This window comes from Cheilinus undulatus, linkage group 21 (genome assembly GCF_018320785.1).
Source record: "Cheilinus undulatus linkage group 21, ASM1832078v1, whole genome shotgun sequence".
In the NCBI taxonomy this organism is placed as follows: Eukaryota; Metazoa; Chordata; class Actinopteri; order Labriformes; family Labridae; genus Cheilinus; species Cheilinus undulatus.
The window spans coordinates 15147720-15162661 of NC_054885.1; the positions used below are offsets into that span (position 1 = coordinate 15147720).

General features: G+C 39.6%; 1 protein-coding gene across 2 annotated transcripts; it reads right to left on the reverse strand.

Annotated features, from left to right (window-relative positions):
* Window positions 1-1930: 1930 nt before the first annotated feature.
* On the reverse strand, window positions 1931-14940 carry ddx42 (DEAD (Asp-Glu-Ala-Asp) box helicase 42). Of its 2 annotated transcripts, XM_041778459.1 has the most exons (18): window positions 14866-14940; window positions 12798-13016; window positions 12551-12701; window positions 12401-12462; window positions 11981-12017; window positions 11498-11650; window positions 11305-11409; window positions 8105-8224; window positions 7834-8010; window positions 7588-7716; window positions 7404-7503; window positions 7280-7327; window positions 7097-7194; window positions 4660-4936; window positions 4325-4551; window positions 4115-4225; window positions 3884-3997; window positions 1931-3173 (listed from the first exon to the last, which is right to left on the reverse strand). In XM_041778459.1, the coding sequence occupies exons 2-18, from the start codon at window positions 13007-13009 to the stop codon at window positions 2562-2564; spliced, it is 2733 nt and encodes a 910-aa protein (XP_041634393.1). In that variant the 5' UTR covers window positions 13010-13016; window positions 14866-14940; the 3' UTR covers window positions 1931-2561. The 2 variants fall into 2 exon arrangements, with proteins under 2 accessions (XP_041634393.1, XP_041634394.1); XM_041778460.1 differs by lacking the exons at window positions 11981-12017; window positions 12798-13016; window positions 14866-14940 and having other exon boundaries at window positions 12551-12623.
* Window positions 14941-14942: the final 2 nt, after the last annotated feature.

Genomic DNA, 14942 nt, shown 5'->3' on the forward strand with positions numbered 1-14942 from the left:
TCCGGCAGGATGTGGCACGGTATTGGTTCTCATCTGCTCCTGGTGCATTCAGGCACTGTCGGACATATCACAACTACAAATGGGATAGAGAGAATCTTCGAAGTCTCTCTACACAGGGCTGGTAATTGTGGACTATAAATCGTATCTTGATATACTATAGCTGTATGGCGATAGATGATGTATACTTTGATACTATTTTATTTAAAGAAAAAAAAAACAAATGGATGTCATAATTACAGAACATACGCTTTGATATCTTTCATTTCTCATTTTTATGCAGAAGTTTTTCAACACTAAAAGCCAGGGCTGGCTCCAACCATTTTCATTACTTGGTTCCCCCCCATACTTCATAAAAATTATGTTTCTATATAATGTACTGTAGGAAAAATGCAGTTATTGTAATCTCCAGCATCAGTGTCACCAAGGCATACATGATAGATAAGGTAACTTCTTGTTTCCCTTCTCGGCTGAAGCATAAAGCTTAAAATTGACAGTTATGGTAATAATAGTAATTCACACTGCAAAAACAGCTCTTGTGAACAATGACTCTATTGTCCTGTGCAACAATAGCTTTTGTAATGTCTACTAGTAAATTTAACTGTCAAAACAGTTTAGATGTGGAAACAAAGGCATATGGTCATGTAAAAGACACAAGCAAGTGTCTAACCAACCTTGTTTCAAGTCAGACAGGGTTTATTTACAACCATTCATCTGATGACCACTCTCACCGACTGTTCATCTGACGTATATCAGAAAAATCAGAAATACAACTCTAAAACTGTAAAACAAGATTGGATTAAAATTCTATTTAGGGTTAGGGAAAAGGTCGAAGTAAGGATGAGGATACCAAAAGTTAAAAGTAATAAACCTGACCTGAAAAACCTAATTACAAAATGTTTAATAAAGCCAAGTAAACAGTCGCTTACAGGAAAAAAGCTCTTCCTCAATGAAAACATTATAACGCAGCTAGCTAGCAAGTTACCTCGATAACATAACTGCATGACTAATGTAGCTAAAGCTAAGCACACAAAGCAGCTAAATAAGCTACATTATCTGTATAGCTATATTTGCTAAAGCTCTTGTTGCTTAAGCTAACTTAGCAGTAAATAAAGGAGCTATATATCTGTTCGCAAAAGCTACATTTTCCAAAGCTCACATTGCTAAAGCTGACTTTGCTACATTGGTTTATGTAGTAATCTTTACTATGCAGCCATGTTCACTTTAGCTAACTAGCTTAGCATAAGTGAGCCACCATTTGTGTAACTACTTCTAAAATGGATCTATCAATTCAATCACTGATTAGACCTATGACCTTCTCTGTTTATTCATGAAAAGTTGCTTAGTCTGTAATGTTTGCAATGAGGTTATTTCCTGAATGTAACAGCAAGACTTTGTTTATGAATGTTGATCTTTCTTTTTCTTTTTAAATCTATAACTGGAATATGTTGTACCAGCAGAGCATTTCCTTTCTGAGGTCTTAGATGAACGGCCTGAGAGTGGGAGTGAAATGCAGCCAGACCCCTTTTGATCATTGTCACATTACAGTGGGAGTTATTAAAATATTATCGAGGCAGGATGAGGAGGAGCTCATTTGCATTTAAAGAGACACACACCAAAACTGGCCAGTCTGAGAAAGGCTGTTGGAGTGGGTTTATATAGGGTCTAAAACCTCCTCTGATGCTTAATTCAGTTGTATTTTTACCAGTGTGGTACAGTTATTTTGTTCAGACCCAGGAGACTATAGTATCAATCAAAATAATATCATGATACTATTTTGATTATCTGCCCAAATAAAATTAGAAAGTAATTTTTCCTTAGGTGAATATGAAAAAAAAAATTGTTATCAGAGAAAGTGTCACTTCCCTTATATCTAAACTCAGCTCAACAGATGTGAATCAGTCAAAGCAAGGAGATTCAAAGGTAGATGCCATACAAGTCTTTTTAATCAAAACTTCACATTTTTTTCTTATGTAGAATGAACAATTCAAATTCCTCTCATAAAAACAAATGCATCTTTTTGAAAAACATTTCAAAAGCATAGAGAGACTAAATGCCGTGGAAAGGCACTTCACTAAAACTTGAATACGAGACCAAAAGAAAACTCTACATTGTTTTTGACATGTACGTTTGACTGTCACAGAGCACTTTGAAAATTAACACTTGCTAAAGTTAGCTTTAATAAAATGCAAACACACAAATACAATACGCAAAAACTGAAAATAAAGCAATCAGTTTGCAAGCACAAAGGCATGTTTGGAGTCCAGTGAGAGGAAAAAAGACGACAACCATCACAACTGAACAGCAGGATTCATCACAGCTCTATTGCTCGACTCTACTGACTTAATAAGAACAGTCTTGATGGTTTATGTACAGTGACTGTCACTGAGTGGCTTGCCTATGCCTTACAACAAATGAGGTCCTAACCAACCCGACAGGGAGTCGGTATACATCTATTCACAGTCCTGTGCTTGTGTCAGCCCTTAAATGCTCTGTTACACAAGAGAAGAGCTCATTATGGAGCACTGGTCGCACGCTTAACTCTATTGATGATTTTTATTTCTTTAGTTGTCCCACCTGCTCTTTCTACGTTTTGGCGGTTCAGGGACAGCAAAGCTGTCATCTCCTCTGTCTCTTTCTCTGTCTCTGTCCCTCCCCTCCCCGCTCCCCCTGTCTCCCCAGTCCCTCTCACTCCTCCGATCATCTCTCTCCCTCCTGCTTCCATCTCCATTACGACTATCACTGTGACGGCTGCTGCTGCTGTAGCGATCTCGGTCGCTGTGGCGGTCCCGATCTCTGTCTCCATGCCGATCGCGCTCTCCATAGCGATCCTCTCCGCTGTGTCTATCGCTCCTGTCGCTGTGGCGGTGGTAGCTGTCGCGGCCCCGGTCCTCACTGTGTCTGTCCCGTGAGCTATCTCTCTGTGAGGGAGGAGCTGGAGGGGGGTAGCTCTGCTGAGAACTGGTTTGACTGGGAGGCACTGAGCTCAGAGAGCCGGCGCTGGTGAAACTGGCCAAAGACAGGGTGATGCCCTGGGGCCGGTCGGAACCATTGGCGGCCTCAGTTGGAACAGAGCTCAAGCTGCCAGCACTGGTCCAGCCGGATGAGCTGCTGGACTTGGTGCTGAGCTTTGGAGGGCCGCTGGATGCAGCCACAAAGTGACTCTTATACTGGGCCTAGATGAAGAGGAAACAGTGGAGAGATCTGCTGTCAGGGGGCAAAAGATGGAAATCCAAGCCTATTAAAATAAGTTAATTAAAAAGACAAATAAATCTGATTGACAAGAGCTGTGACAATGTTTATGGAAAAAAGTTTCGTAAACTTTTCAAGTAAAGGTGCGGACTGGCCGTCCACCTCAAAGTGTAATTATTGTCCATCTTACAGCTTGAGCACTCAGCGTGGAAGTTAGTACGCACATGGGCTATTAATGATTAATGATTTGTATCTGTAGTTTTGTTGTACTTGCAGGATAGTTATGGATTAAGAATAATACACAGCTGTCTGAGATGGTCCTCATCCAGGCTCTTAAATATTGTCTTTCAAAAGTTGTTCTAACTCCAATACTGTTAAACTTTTGGTGTCTTTAGACCTTAAAGTGAGTGACTGGTGGCACCAGGTATACATTCTTTACCCTTCAACACAATCTGAGGTCATTTTAGATGGCAGAATGCACCAAATACATTATATTTTGGCTTTGAGAAAGTGCCACAGGCCGGATTGGAACCAAGGTAGACCATGTACTTGGGGCGCGCCTTAAAACACTAGGCCTCAAAATTGAAGATTTTTAATTTCTTAAGATAATTCCAATTATAAGAAAAACAAATTCATATCAGTAGCTCTAAATTAATGTTAGACACAAGATAAAAATATAATGTTAAAGTGTTACCTGAAAGGCTTGTTTCATGGCAGACATCCGATCTCCCATTGCTCCTGTGGTTGTTTTGGTGAAGCCTTCATAGCCGCCAGAAGAGGACAACAAACTGCTGCCACTGCCACGTTCCTGCAAAGAAAACACAGGCTCTCAGACATGAATCTTCTAATTCCTAATGATAGAAGATTATGGATATTGGATTGTTTAAAGAGACATAGTTAATAGTACAACAGTGTGATGACTTACAGAACTTTCAGCCCCCAGACCTGGCCTCTCTCTGTAGCCAAGACCACCACCACCGATATTCAGCTTCTTTCCTTTCCCACCTTTGAAGCGGGATTTCCTGAACCAAGGATTCTGGGTGATGAGAACAAAGTTAAACCTGTTCAATCAAAAAACATCAACATGTTTGCTCAAGAGCTATTTTCCTGAAACTTTTGGACTTAATCATCTAACCTGCATAGCCAGGTCCATGAGTTCTTTGGAAACACTTTGATTTGCTCCCTCTAGATTTCTCACAAGGTCGCCGGCGAATGACGTGTCTTTGTTGGTGAGGAGAGTGTAAGCTACACCCTTCTCTCCAGCACGACCAGTTCGACCGATCCTGTGCGTGTGCGTGTCGATGTCTCGTGCCACATCGTAGTTCACCACAGTGCGAATGGATGGGATATCCAGACCACGAGCTGGAGATGAATGAAAACAAGGTAACAGTGGTAAGTAAACTAGAATTTCAAGATTCAAAAAAATGCTTTTCTGAACCCCCTCTGTTCCTCATCCCCTCTTGTGCTCACCAGCTACATCAGTGGCCACCAGAATGGGCAGATTCTTCTTCTTGAAGTCGGTGATGACTTTGTTCCTCTCACTCTGGTCCATGTCTCCATGCAGAAGGCCCAGACTGTAACCTTCCTGATTGAGGTTGGTAGCCAGCTCCTCACAGTTTGCCTTTTTGGTGACGAAGATCAGGACAGAGCCGGCTGAAGTGAACTCAACGAGCCGCTTGGTCAGCCAAGGCCATTTGTCCGACCCCAAAGGTAGCAGCTCCACCACCTGGGTCACATCCTCATTGGCCTGTTGACAGGAAGAATGTTAAAGCATATGACTAGGACTAAAGCCCTAAATAGATTTATCAGGGATGTGAATGGTCAAGGACAAAAAAAAACAATATACAGAGAGCAGGGCAAATGTTTTAACTTGCAGAGTAGGTTTAAATTTGGGACGTGCAGCCAAGGCTATGTCTGATTGTTAAATGTCAGTAAACGGGTGATATCACCCTGTTAAGGTGAACGATGGCAACCAGCTTGTGTGGTGTCCTTTTATTACAGATGAGGCCAAAATTATTAGCCCCCCTATGAAAATGTCTTTTATTAAAGTATTTTCCAACTGTTCAAAAGAGAAAGAATTTTCAACACAGCTTTTCCAAACATCCTAATTTTGTTTTGGATGCTTACATTGTTTTACTTTGCACACACAAACAAATTTATTTCACAAAAAAAAAAAAAAAAAAACTACCAGGGTCTAAATTATTAGGCCTCTTGGTGCTAATAGTCAGTTGTCTCTCCTGTTTTCTGGATAACAGTCTGCAGTCGTTTGTTGTAGTTTTCAACAAGTCTGAGACACCTCTCCTGAGGAATCCCAGTCCATTCTTCTTTGGTGAATGTCTCAAGCTCCTCCAGATTTGATGGTCTTCTGACATGGCCTTGGTTTTTTGTTACCCCACAGATTTTCAATGGGATCCAAGTCAGGGCGTTCGGCAGCCCAGTCAACAACATAAACATGGGTCTTCTGAAGGTAGTTCTTCACTGGTAACTACGCATGTTTTAGGTCGTTGTCATGTTAGAAGAAAAAGCAACAACCCAGACCCAGTTTTGCTGCTGACTGCTTCAGGTTTTTTTTTCAAATTCTCCACATATCCTTCTTTCTTCATGATTCCTTACACCTTTACCAGATTCCCAATTCCAGACCCATTAAAGCATCCCCCACTGCATAACCCTCCCACTGCCATGCTTCACTGTGGAGACGGTTTTGGGTTAAAGAACTCTCCCTTCTTTCTCCAAACATAAGCAACGTCTCTATGGCCAAAGAGCTCTAGTTTGGTCTAATATGACCAAAAGGGACACGCTTCCAGTATGCATAATCCTCCTCCAAGTTGTTATTGGTAAACTTCAGTCCAGCTTAAAGGTGTCTCTTCTGTGAAAGGAAAGTTTTTCTTAATCTCCAACCTCTCAGTCCATTGCTGTGCAGGGCTCTGTTGATGGTCTTCTTTGAGACTGCAGTTGACTTGGTTAAGTCATTCACTAGTGTCTTTATTAGATAGAGGAAGGACAGTGGATAGACTCAGAAACAGGGAAGAGAGTGGGGAGAGACATGCGATGAAGGGCCACAGGCCGGATTCGAACCTGGGCAACCCTCGTACATGGGTAGCACCTTAAACCACTTGACCATCTGCGCCCCCACGGCTCAAATCTTAATGCCATTTTTATACTGTGCAGAAATTGGAAGATATGCCTCAGTTTTAACATGATTTTACAAGCTTTGGGCAATACATTACTGAAGACTATTATACAGCAAAAAGGAGACCCAATTGATTATTAGCATCAAGGAGGTTATTAATTTTGACCCTGGAAGTTTTTGGTTTTTGTGCAATAATTTTGTTTCTGTTTGTAAAGTAAAATAATGTAAGCATCCAAAATATAAATCAGGGTGTTTGAAAAAGCCGTGTTAAAAATTCCTTGCAGTTGCTCTGTTTAACAGACCGTGGACCTATTATTTTAAAAAAAAGAATGGTTTTCATAGGTAGGCTAATAATTTAGCCCTATATCCTAGGGTTTTTTTTTAAGCCTTGCCTAAATTATTTAGTTTAAAGAGGCTTTAACACTGACCCTGTACATTTTGCAACTTTGCCTAAAAATAAAATATTTATATATTTATATATTTTTGAAAAAAAAAAAAAAAAATCCTCAAAAGCAGCAACTCTGAAAAACAAACTGTGGTAATGTCGTAATTGGCAGCAAACTTTGTGCCTGAAACATACAAAAATTTGGCACCTATTTAATGACCTCATACTTTTATGCTTCATGTCTTTGGCATTAGCTGTTGGCAAGGCAGGTTGAATTCAAGCTGAACAACTAATATCAGCTTCATAGGTTAACTTTTCAACTCTTAATTTCTTATAAATCTAGAAAAATGCCATCTCTGATTATGTGTTTCTATTGACTGTTTGATGCATACCTCTCCGATGTCTCCCTGCACCACACGGATCGGGTCTACCAGGATGTCTCTGGCCAGCCTCTCTATCTTCTTTCGGAAAGTAGCGCTAAAAAGAAGAGCTGTGAAAGAAATAATATACTGAATATGAAGATACTCTGAAGCCTTGCTTCCTTTGACATGGCATAAAGAAAGAAACACACTTACTCTGTCTGTCTGGGCGTACGTGGCTAGCAACGGATCTGACCTGGTATTCTGCAAGTGAAAACAAATAAGATAAAGAAGCATGAAACAGTTTAAAAAATGTACAACACTGAGAATTCCAACTCACCAAAGCCCATATCAAACATGCGATCTGCTTCATCAAACACCAGGTATGTCACTCTCTGCAGGGACGTGGCCTTCTTTTTGACGTGATCAATCAGACGACCCTGCGTAGACAAACGGTTAAGAAGACGTGCAGTTAATGATCAGCTGGTTAAAAAAAGAAAAAAGGAAGTTGTGATTTCTCTTACCGGTGTGCACACCACAATCTCTGCTCCATCCTGAAGAGCTTTGGCCTGCTCCCACATGCTGCCTCCTCCATACACAGCCACAGAACGCAGTGAGTAGGCTTTACCAAAACGCTTACATTCTGCATGGATCTGGGAAATGATCAAAATGACACAAGCAACATGTGAAATGTTCATTTTTACCTGACAGTGGTGCAAATAATATCCAAACATCAACAAAGCTTGGTGCAGGCTATTCCCATTGCTTACCTGCTGACAAAGCTCTCTCGTGGGACACACAATGATAGCGATGGGCCCTTCTCCTGCCTCCAGTTCCTTTTGGTCCATGATGTGAACCAGCATGGGCCAGATAAATGCTGCTGTTTTGCCACTGCCAGTTTTCGCTATACCAATCATGTCTCGTCCTGATAGAGCTATCGGCACACCCTGACATCCAGATAAGAACAAATATATGGAAAGATTCTTCGGTTGCTCATGAAAAAAACTGTATTGTGACCTTTATGACGAACTTGCACCCTACCTGGCACTGAATCGGTGTGGGCTGAGTGTACTCAGACTTGCGGATTTGATGCATCAGCTGTTCATCAAAGCCAAAGTGGGCAAAACTAGTACAAGGTTTAGGAGGGGCAGCACCAGACACCTAAGAGAAACACAAATAAATACAAGTTGAATCACATTTTGAACCTTTTCTACAAAGTTGCGCCACAAGCTTTCAGCCATGAAACCAGTGCAGGGGCCTGGGGGCAAATGACTTGAGGATGGTGGTGGCTACCACTGAAACCTTGTGGATATGTTGTATGGGATGTTTAAGACAAAAAATTAAGAAAAGCGGACATAGTATCACTGATTTTCCTGCATATAAGTTTACAAGGCAGATGCCTACAGCAAATTTTGTGCTCTCAAAGCTCTGACGTCATGAAAACTTATTTTCTGACAAGCACTGCACTAAGTAGATGTCATTTTTAACTGCAATTGGTGGTATTATGCTGTTGAAAACTGTAGGATGAGCGTATAAAAGCGAACTGCCCCTATATTTGCATGCATGTCCACTGCCTCAGTCTGTCACATGCACTGGCTGGGTAGCATGCTGCATTTATTTGATTAATATTTCTGCAAAATCTTTCTCTTAAATGACAAAACCTCAGTCTGTGATTACAAAGACTGTCAGTCAGACAAATAACTGAACAGGAAATACAGATCAGTATTGATAATTAGCAGTTATAAAAACATGATCAAAACTCCCTTAAACCCATTTAATGAGGAAGAGAGAGAGAAGACAGGCAGTCAAGTAAACAATGTGAAGCAACAGCTGAACTAAAGAGTAAGTGATTTGTCGGATATTTCATATTTCCTCCAGTCAGAGGCTGCAGGAAACTTCTCAGTTTAAATGGTTTTAGCTGGATTATTTGGGTTTATTTGGAAAAACATTGTTAATCCTTTTAGAATGTGAACTTAACCCAGAAATGAAATCACATATTTTGGAAATAGATGATTTAAAACAATAGATAATTGATAGACAATTAAAATACAAACATAAAAAACAATTCCAGCATAGATTAGGGAATAAAAATAGTATTAATAAAGGGTGTGACACAATTTTATGATGGAAATTAGTTTCAGTAAAAATTAGTGATGATCATGTAGGTCACATGGCCAGTATTTGAGATTTACACCGCCTGGCCAAAAAAAAAGTCGCCACCAAAAAAAGGTCATACACTCTAATATTTCGTTGGACCATCTTTAGCTTTGATTACAGCATACAGTCCCTGTGGCATTGTTTCGATAAGCTTCTGCAATGTTACAAGATTTATTTCCATCCAGTGTTGCATTAATTTTTCACCAAGATCTTGTATTGATGATGGGAGAGTCTGACCACTGTGCAAAGCCTTCTCCAGCACATCCCAAAGATTCTCAATGGGGTTAAGGTCTGGACTCTGTGGTGGCCAATTCATGTGTGAAAATGATGTCTCATGCTCCCTGAACCACTCTTTCACAATTTGAGCCCAATGAATCCTGGCATTGTCATCTTGGAATATGCCCGTGCCATTAGGGAAGAAAAAATCCATTGATGGAATAATCTGGTCATTCAGTATATTCAGGTAGTCAGCTGACCTCATTCTTTTGGCACATAATGTTGCTGAACCTAGACCTGACCAACTGCAGCAACCCCAGATCATAGCACTGCCCCCACAAGCTTGTACAGTAGGCACTAGGCATGATGGGTGCATCACTTCACCTGCCTCTCTTCTTACCCTGATGCGCCCATCACTCTGGAACAGGGTAAATCTGGACTCATCAGACCACATGACCTTCTTCCATTCCTCCAGAGTCCAATCTTTATGCTCCCTAGCAAACTGAAGCCTTTTTTGCATGCCAATGATTTGACCCTTCTTAAACAGACTAACATCTTTTCCACGACCACAGGATGTGTCTTTCGACATGGTTGTTTAAGAAATTAGAAGTAACTCATTGCATCAGCTGGGGTTAAATAACTTGTTGCCGGCTGAAAGATAATCGCCCATGCAGTAATTATCCAATAGGAAGCTCGTACCTATTTGCTTAGTTAAATCCAGGTGGTGACTTTTTTTTTTTGGCCAGGCAGTGTATTTTTATTAATACTAAGAAAAGTCAACAGACTGACAGTGTTTTATAATGGAAATAAAATTGAACATCCATTAAAGAAAGGGTTTTTAAAAAGCTCTTTCATGTCAATAACAGTTCTTAAAGACAAAATCTTAATCACAAGATTAAATCAGGACACCGTTAGAAATTAGAATTGGCCAATCAAATTGAAATCTGTGCATTTCTGGTTTAAGCATCACAAAAGCACAAATTGTTTAAAGAAAAAAAAACATTTGAATGGATTCAGCCTCTTAATTTTGCTCTCAAAATGGACTAGATTGATATTACCAAGTTCAAAATGTAAAAAATTTTCTCCTAGGGGGCACACACCCCAGATCCCCCTAGAAAGTCTGGAGTGAACATGATCAGACTAAACCAGGAAAAACTCTGATTAATAGCTTGATGAAGCATTTTCAAGCCCTTACACAAACACCTGGAGCACTATATCAATAACGTAAAGGAGTAAAGTTGTTACCAGAACTTCACACTGATGATGTTTAGAAGATAACCACTACCCTTATACAGCTCCAGGATGAAAGTCTACAAATGTGAGGACAGCTTAATGTAATTTCAAAGGTGCTGGGTCTATAAGGCTGCAGTTTGGAAAGTGAAGAGCAAGAAATTCATAATCATCAAAGCACAGGTGAATGCTAATTGCCTGCTATTTGCTAGTTAACATAATAAAACAGTATTATCAGACTTTCAGTCCATGTTCTGGGGCAGTAATTTTAGTTAAAAGGCTGTAATATTTTGTTCAAGTAAACACAATATTTTAAAGTAGAATTAGGAAAAAAATGGTTCCAGCAAACCTCCTTTCTGAGTTTCCTTTCTCACTGATGGGATTTATTTGAAATACAGCCAAAATTTTTGTCATTGTTAGTTAATGCATCCAATAAAACTTGCTAAAGGCACTTAGGTAGCAACTGAGACTGATAACTTCTCCACTGCATGCAGCAGTAGGAAGCTTTGCTTATCCAACAGGTTCTCTGTTCCTTAAGTTTGTGACATCACAAGAAAGCTATGAATAAGCTCTGTGTGTACTGTATAACTGAGCTATAAAGATTTTTGTTTACTAGTGTCAAAAAAATACAAACTTACCCTCAGGTTCAGTTTGTGCCGTAACTCCAACACTTGTGTCGCTGTCAGGTTGCCGAGCTCCTCATGTTCATTGTAGAAGTTTTTCTCGAATGGTGGGTAATCAATCTATAGAACAGAAAGTTTAACGAAACATTAAATCTGTTACATACATGACACAGGTCAGAGAACATTGCATTAGCAATGTCAAAAGTACCTCAGAGTGGTCAATGGGAGGAAGTGGTAAGATTATTTTCTTGGTGGTAGGAGCGATCGGGTTCCCGTCACTGTCATAGTCGACATTTTCCTCCTCTTCTTCTTGGGTCAGCCCAGCTGTGGGATTCTCTGCCATGTAGCGGAAGTAGGCTTCCTGCAGAGAGCATAGCCTTACATGTGAAAAACGGAGCTGGAGTCCTGCTTACGACTGCATCCAGGCATCAGAAAGTGAAAAATACCTGAGGACACATTCAGCTTATGACAGAGGGATAAATTACTTTTCACAATCTGGTATCAATGGCTAACATAAATAAACAGCTGCACATGCTTTTAAAATTTGCACATATCAGCATAATGATAAATGCAACCTGCATGATCAGATAGTGAAGAGAAGAGTTTTAAAATATTAAAGAGAGAAATGTATTGAATGTTTGCTCTCTGATCAACCATGTAGTGGATGAAGAACTTTGGAGGGCTCACTCACTTGTTCATCTTCCTCTTCAATGTCATCGCGAATACCCCTGAAATGACAAGCGGAGAAAAAAAAAACTTCCCTGCGGCTCGTTCATACACCCAAGAAAGCCCACATCCCACTATGACTGAGGTCACCTTGCTTACCTGATTATTTCTCTTTAGCCAGCAAAGACATTGCCTGATAAGCAATGTTTGTTGCCAGTAAGTGGAAAAAAACAACTTCTATATAAAACTGAACTGCTATCAGTGAATTGTACAGTAAAATAGGAATTAACATTAGGGTTGTCCCAAATCAGTGGGCTTTGACCTTCCATCTAATATGGGACTCTTAAATTTCCTTATTATCAAACTTTAATTTAGATCTGGTCATAAGGACCTGAGAAGAGACTCAAAATCAAACATGAAAAATACAAGCAAACCAATGTCTTACTTGGCTGACTTTTTCTCCTTTTCCTTTTCCTCCAGTTTCCTCATGTCTTTAGCTGCCTGGCTCTACAGTAGGAAAATAAAGCTTAGTTAAACAATCAATTCAACATCAGAGGCAAATGTACTGGTCAGTCCATTTGAATGTATGTCTTACCTCAACCTCTGCCATGAAAGCATCGAGAGGATCATCTTCGCTATCTGAGCCACCACCAGACTGCATTTGCTGCCGTGTTGGAGAGTTCTCAGCTGGGATGTATGGCAGGTCCATATTGCTGCTGGACTCCTCCTCATCGTCTTCAAAGTAACTTTTAGAAAACACAAAATTAAGATGTAAAGGCAGTTTCTGAAAGGGTTTAAATTGGGTTATTTAATGTATAATTTATTCCAGATGTTATACTCACGCATTTTCCTCATCAAAATTGGCTCTTTTTGTCCCTATTTTGTAGAATGATGGGAGCTGCTGGTTCTTCCCATAGCCTCCGCCTGATCCTGAGGCTCCAAATGAAGTATGAGATTTTTGAGGAAGCTGAGGCTCCTCTTTTTTCCCAGCAAGGGAGAATCCTCCGAATCCAAAACCTCGCTTCACACCAGGGCCGCCTTTGTTCCAGTTCATGGCTGTGCTGTTAAAACAGAGAGAAAAGTGTTTATGCCTACTTTAAATTGTCTTAAATGCATTTCTGCCTTTGTATAACATAAGAGGTGCTCCAAATGAAATAAGACTTGTCAGGAGGACATGTTTGAACCATCACTGTTTGGGTTACCATTCAGTCAATTGGCACCACTTATACTGTGATTGACAATGACAGTCGATCTATATAAGCCACAAGGTAAAAGAAAACAAATAATACTGGCACCAGTTCCTTTACCTGGTGAATTCATATGTTGGCTGCTTGCTTTACTGATTAAAAAGAATTGATTTTTTTTTTTACTTGTTAGCAAGTTAAACAGGGGAGAAAGGCATCTTGGTTTAACCAGTGATGTGTTTTAACAGACAATCTCAAGGGAATGTGTCTGGGGTTATAGCTGTTGCTCCTATCCTGACTGCTGAGGATGATATGGGCTGGATTCCCGGTTCAGTAAGGAGGAAATGTGACATGATAAGACTGCGGAATTGTTCTACTAATATGCCTGAAAATAGGATCAATAAGTTTGCTTTGCTCTCAATGTACAGAAATTTAACATTAAATATATATTTAAAAAAAAGAAAACTGAAAAAATATTGAAAATCAAGATTTAAATATGTACAAGCTCTTGGTTGATATTTTTTCTAGTATATACAAGCCATTGTGCATTGATAGTATAGTTTCAAGTTCTGCAAAGGGTGTAAGAATGCTGAACAGACATGATCAAAAGTATAAAATATGCAAGGATATGGGAAGATATACATGAGGTAGATTAGATCATTTCAGATAATTCAAATTAATTATTGCATATGAACATATGAGGTAAGGCATTTTACCACAGTGAGCTTTCTTACAGTACTGGCACTACAGTAAAGCAGTAAGAGACAGTGCAGGACATTTTACATTAAGCAGAGCTAAAGTGCTAGTTAAATTAAACTTCTGTTTTCTTGACGCTCTGTGACTGTTAAGTATTAATCAGAGAAACTCTGTGACTGTTAAAAAGCCATCGGAGTAACTCTGTAACTGTCAAGTAATTATCAGAGTAACTGTGATTTTATAATTATTATGACTGGGAATATTTTTGTAAGCATGACACAATAATGAAATAAAATAAAATAAAATAATACCATATACATTTAAAATGGCAAGTGTCTTCAACAATGCCTAGTTTAATTAAATACATGTCTGATAGATAGCCTATATGTTGTTAATAACACGCACAGCAAAAACAGACTGACATTCGTAGAAACCTTGTCCATCTTCAACAGATGTTTCATGACAACTTCAGAGTCACCAGTTAACACGGTCACTATTTACGTCGGAACACCAGCGTTAGGTATCTAAACGTGGTCATATCAGTATGGCAGTAATATTTACACATGACTATGTGGTTTTGACAAGTGGCGAATTCAATAATAAATACATACAGCTACCTTTAACTTAATTAAACAAATACAACAATCAGACATAATTTGAACTAAGTGGCTATAGCATATAATGTTCTTAGATGATAATCTGACAGAGGCGCGTAAATATAACGTTATTTCGCCGCATGCTAAATACAGATGCACAAAGCAGCACACCATTCAGACCCTCCTTCATGCTCGAGATGGTTGCTTTGCAAAATAGTGACTGAAACGCGTAAAATATACTCCGGCCTAATTTAAAAACATAATGTTAGCTTTAGCTTAAGGCCGCAAAATGAGGGCGTGTGACTCTATGGTCGACACTTAGGCGTGTGGATTAGTTAGGGTGACTTTTACATCCCCGTATGATACACGTCTATATCTATCGTTGCCTAAAGGTATCGACATATGTTCCAAATTAGTAATTTAGTTGTATTTACCTGTTTTCGATGCAAGAAAAAGCTCCCCTGTTTTCAGCAGACCGAGCTGTGCTTACGTCATCGGTGTGCGCACAATT

Excerpts from the sequence above, each read along its gene's own strand:
- ddx42 (XM_041778459.1), bottom strand. The coding sequence starts at position 13,009 with ATGAACTGGAACAAAGGCGGCCCTGGTGTGAAGCGAGGTTTTGGATTC. Across the intron at positions 7,195-7,279 it reads CGTACGCCCAGACAGACAGA|CTCTTCTTTTTAGCGCTACT; the intron begins GTAAGTGTGTTT and ends TTTCTTTCACAG. Across the intron at positions 3,174-3,883 it reads CCATGAAACAAGCCTTTCAG|GCCCAGTATAAGAGTCACTT; the intron begins GTAACACTTTAA and ends CTCTTCATCTAG.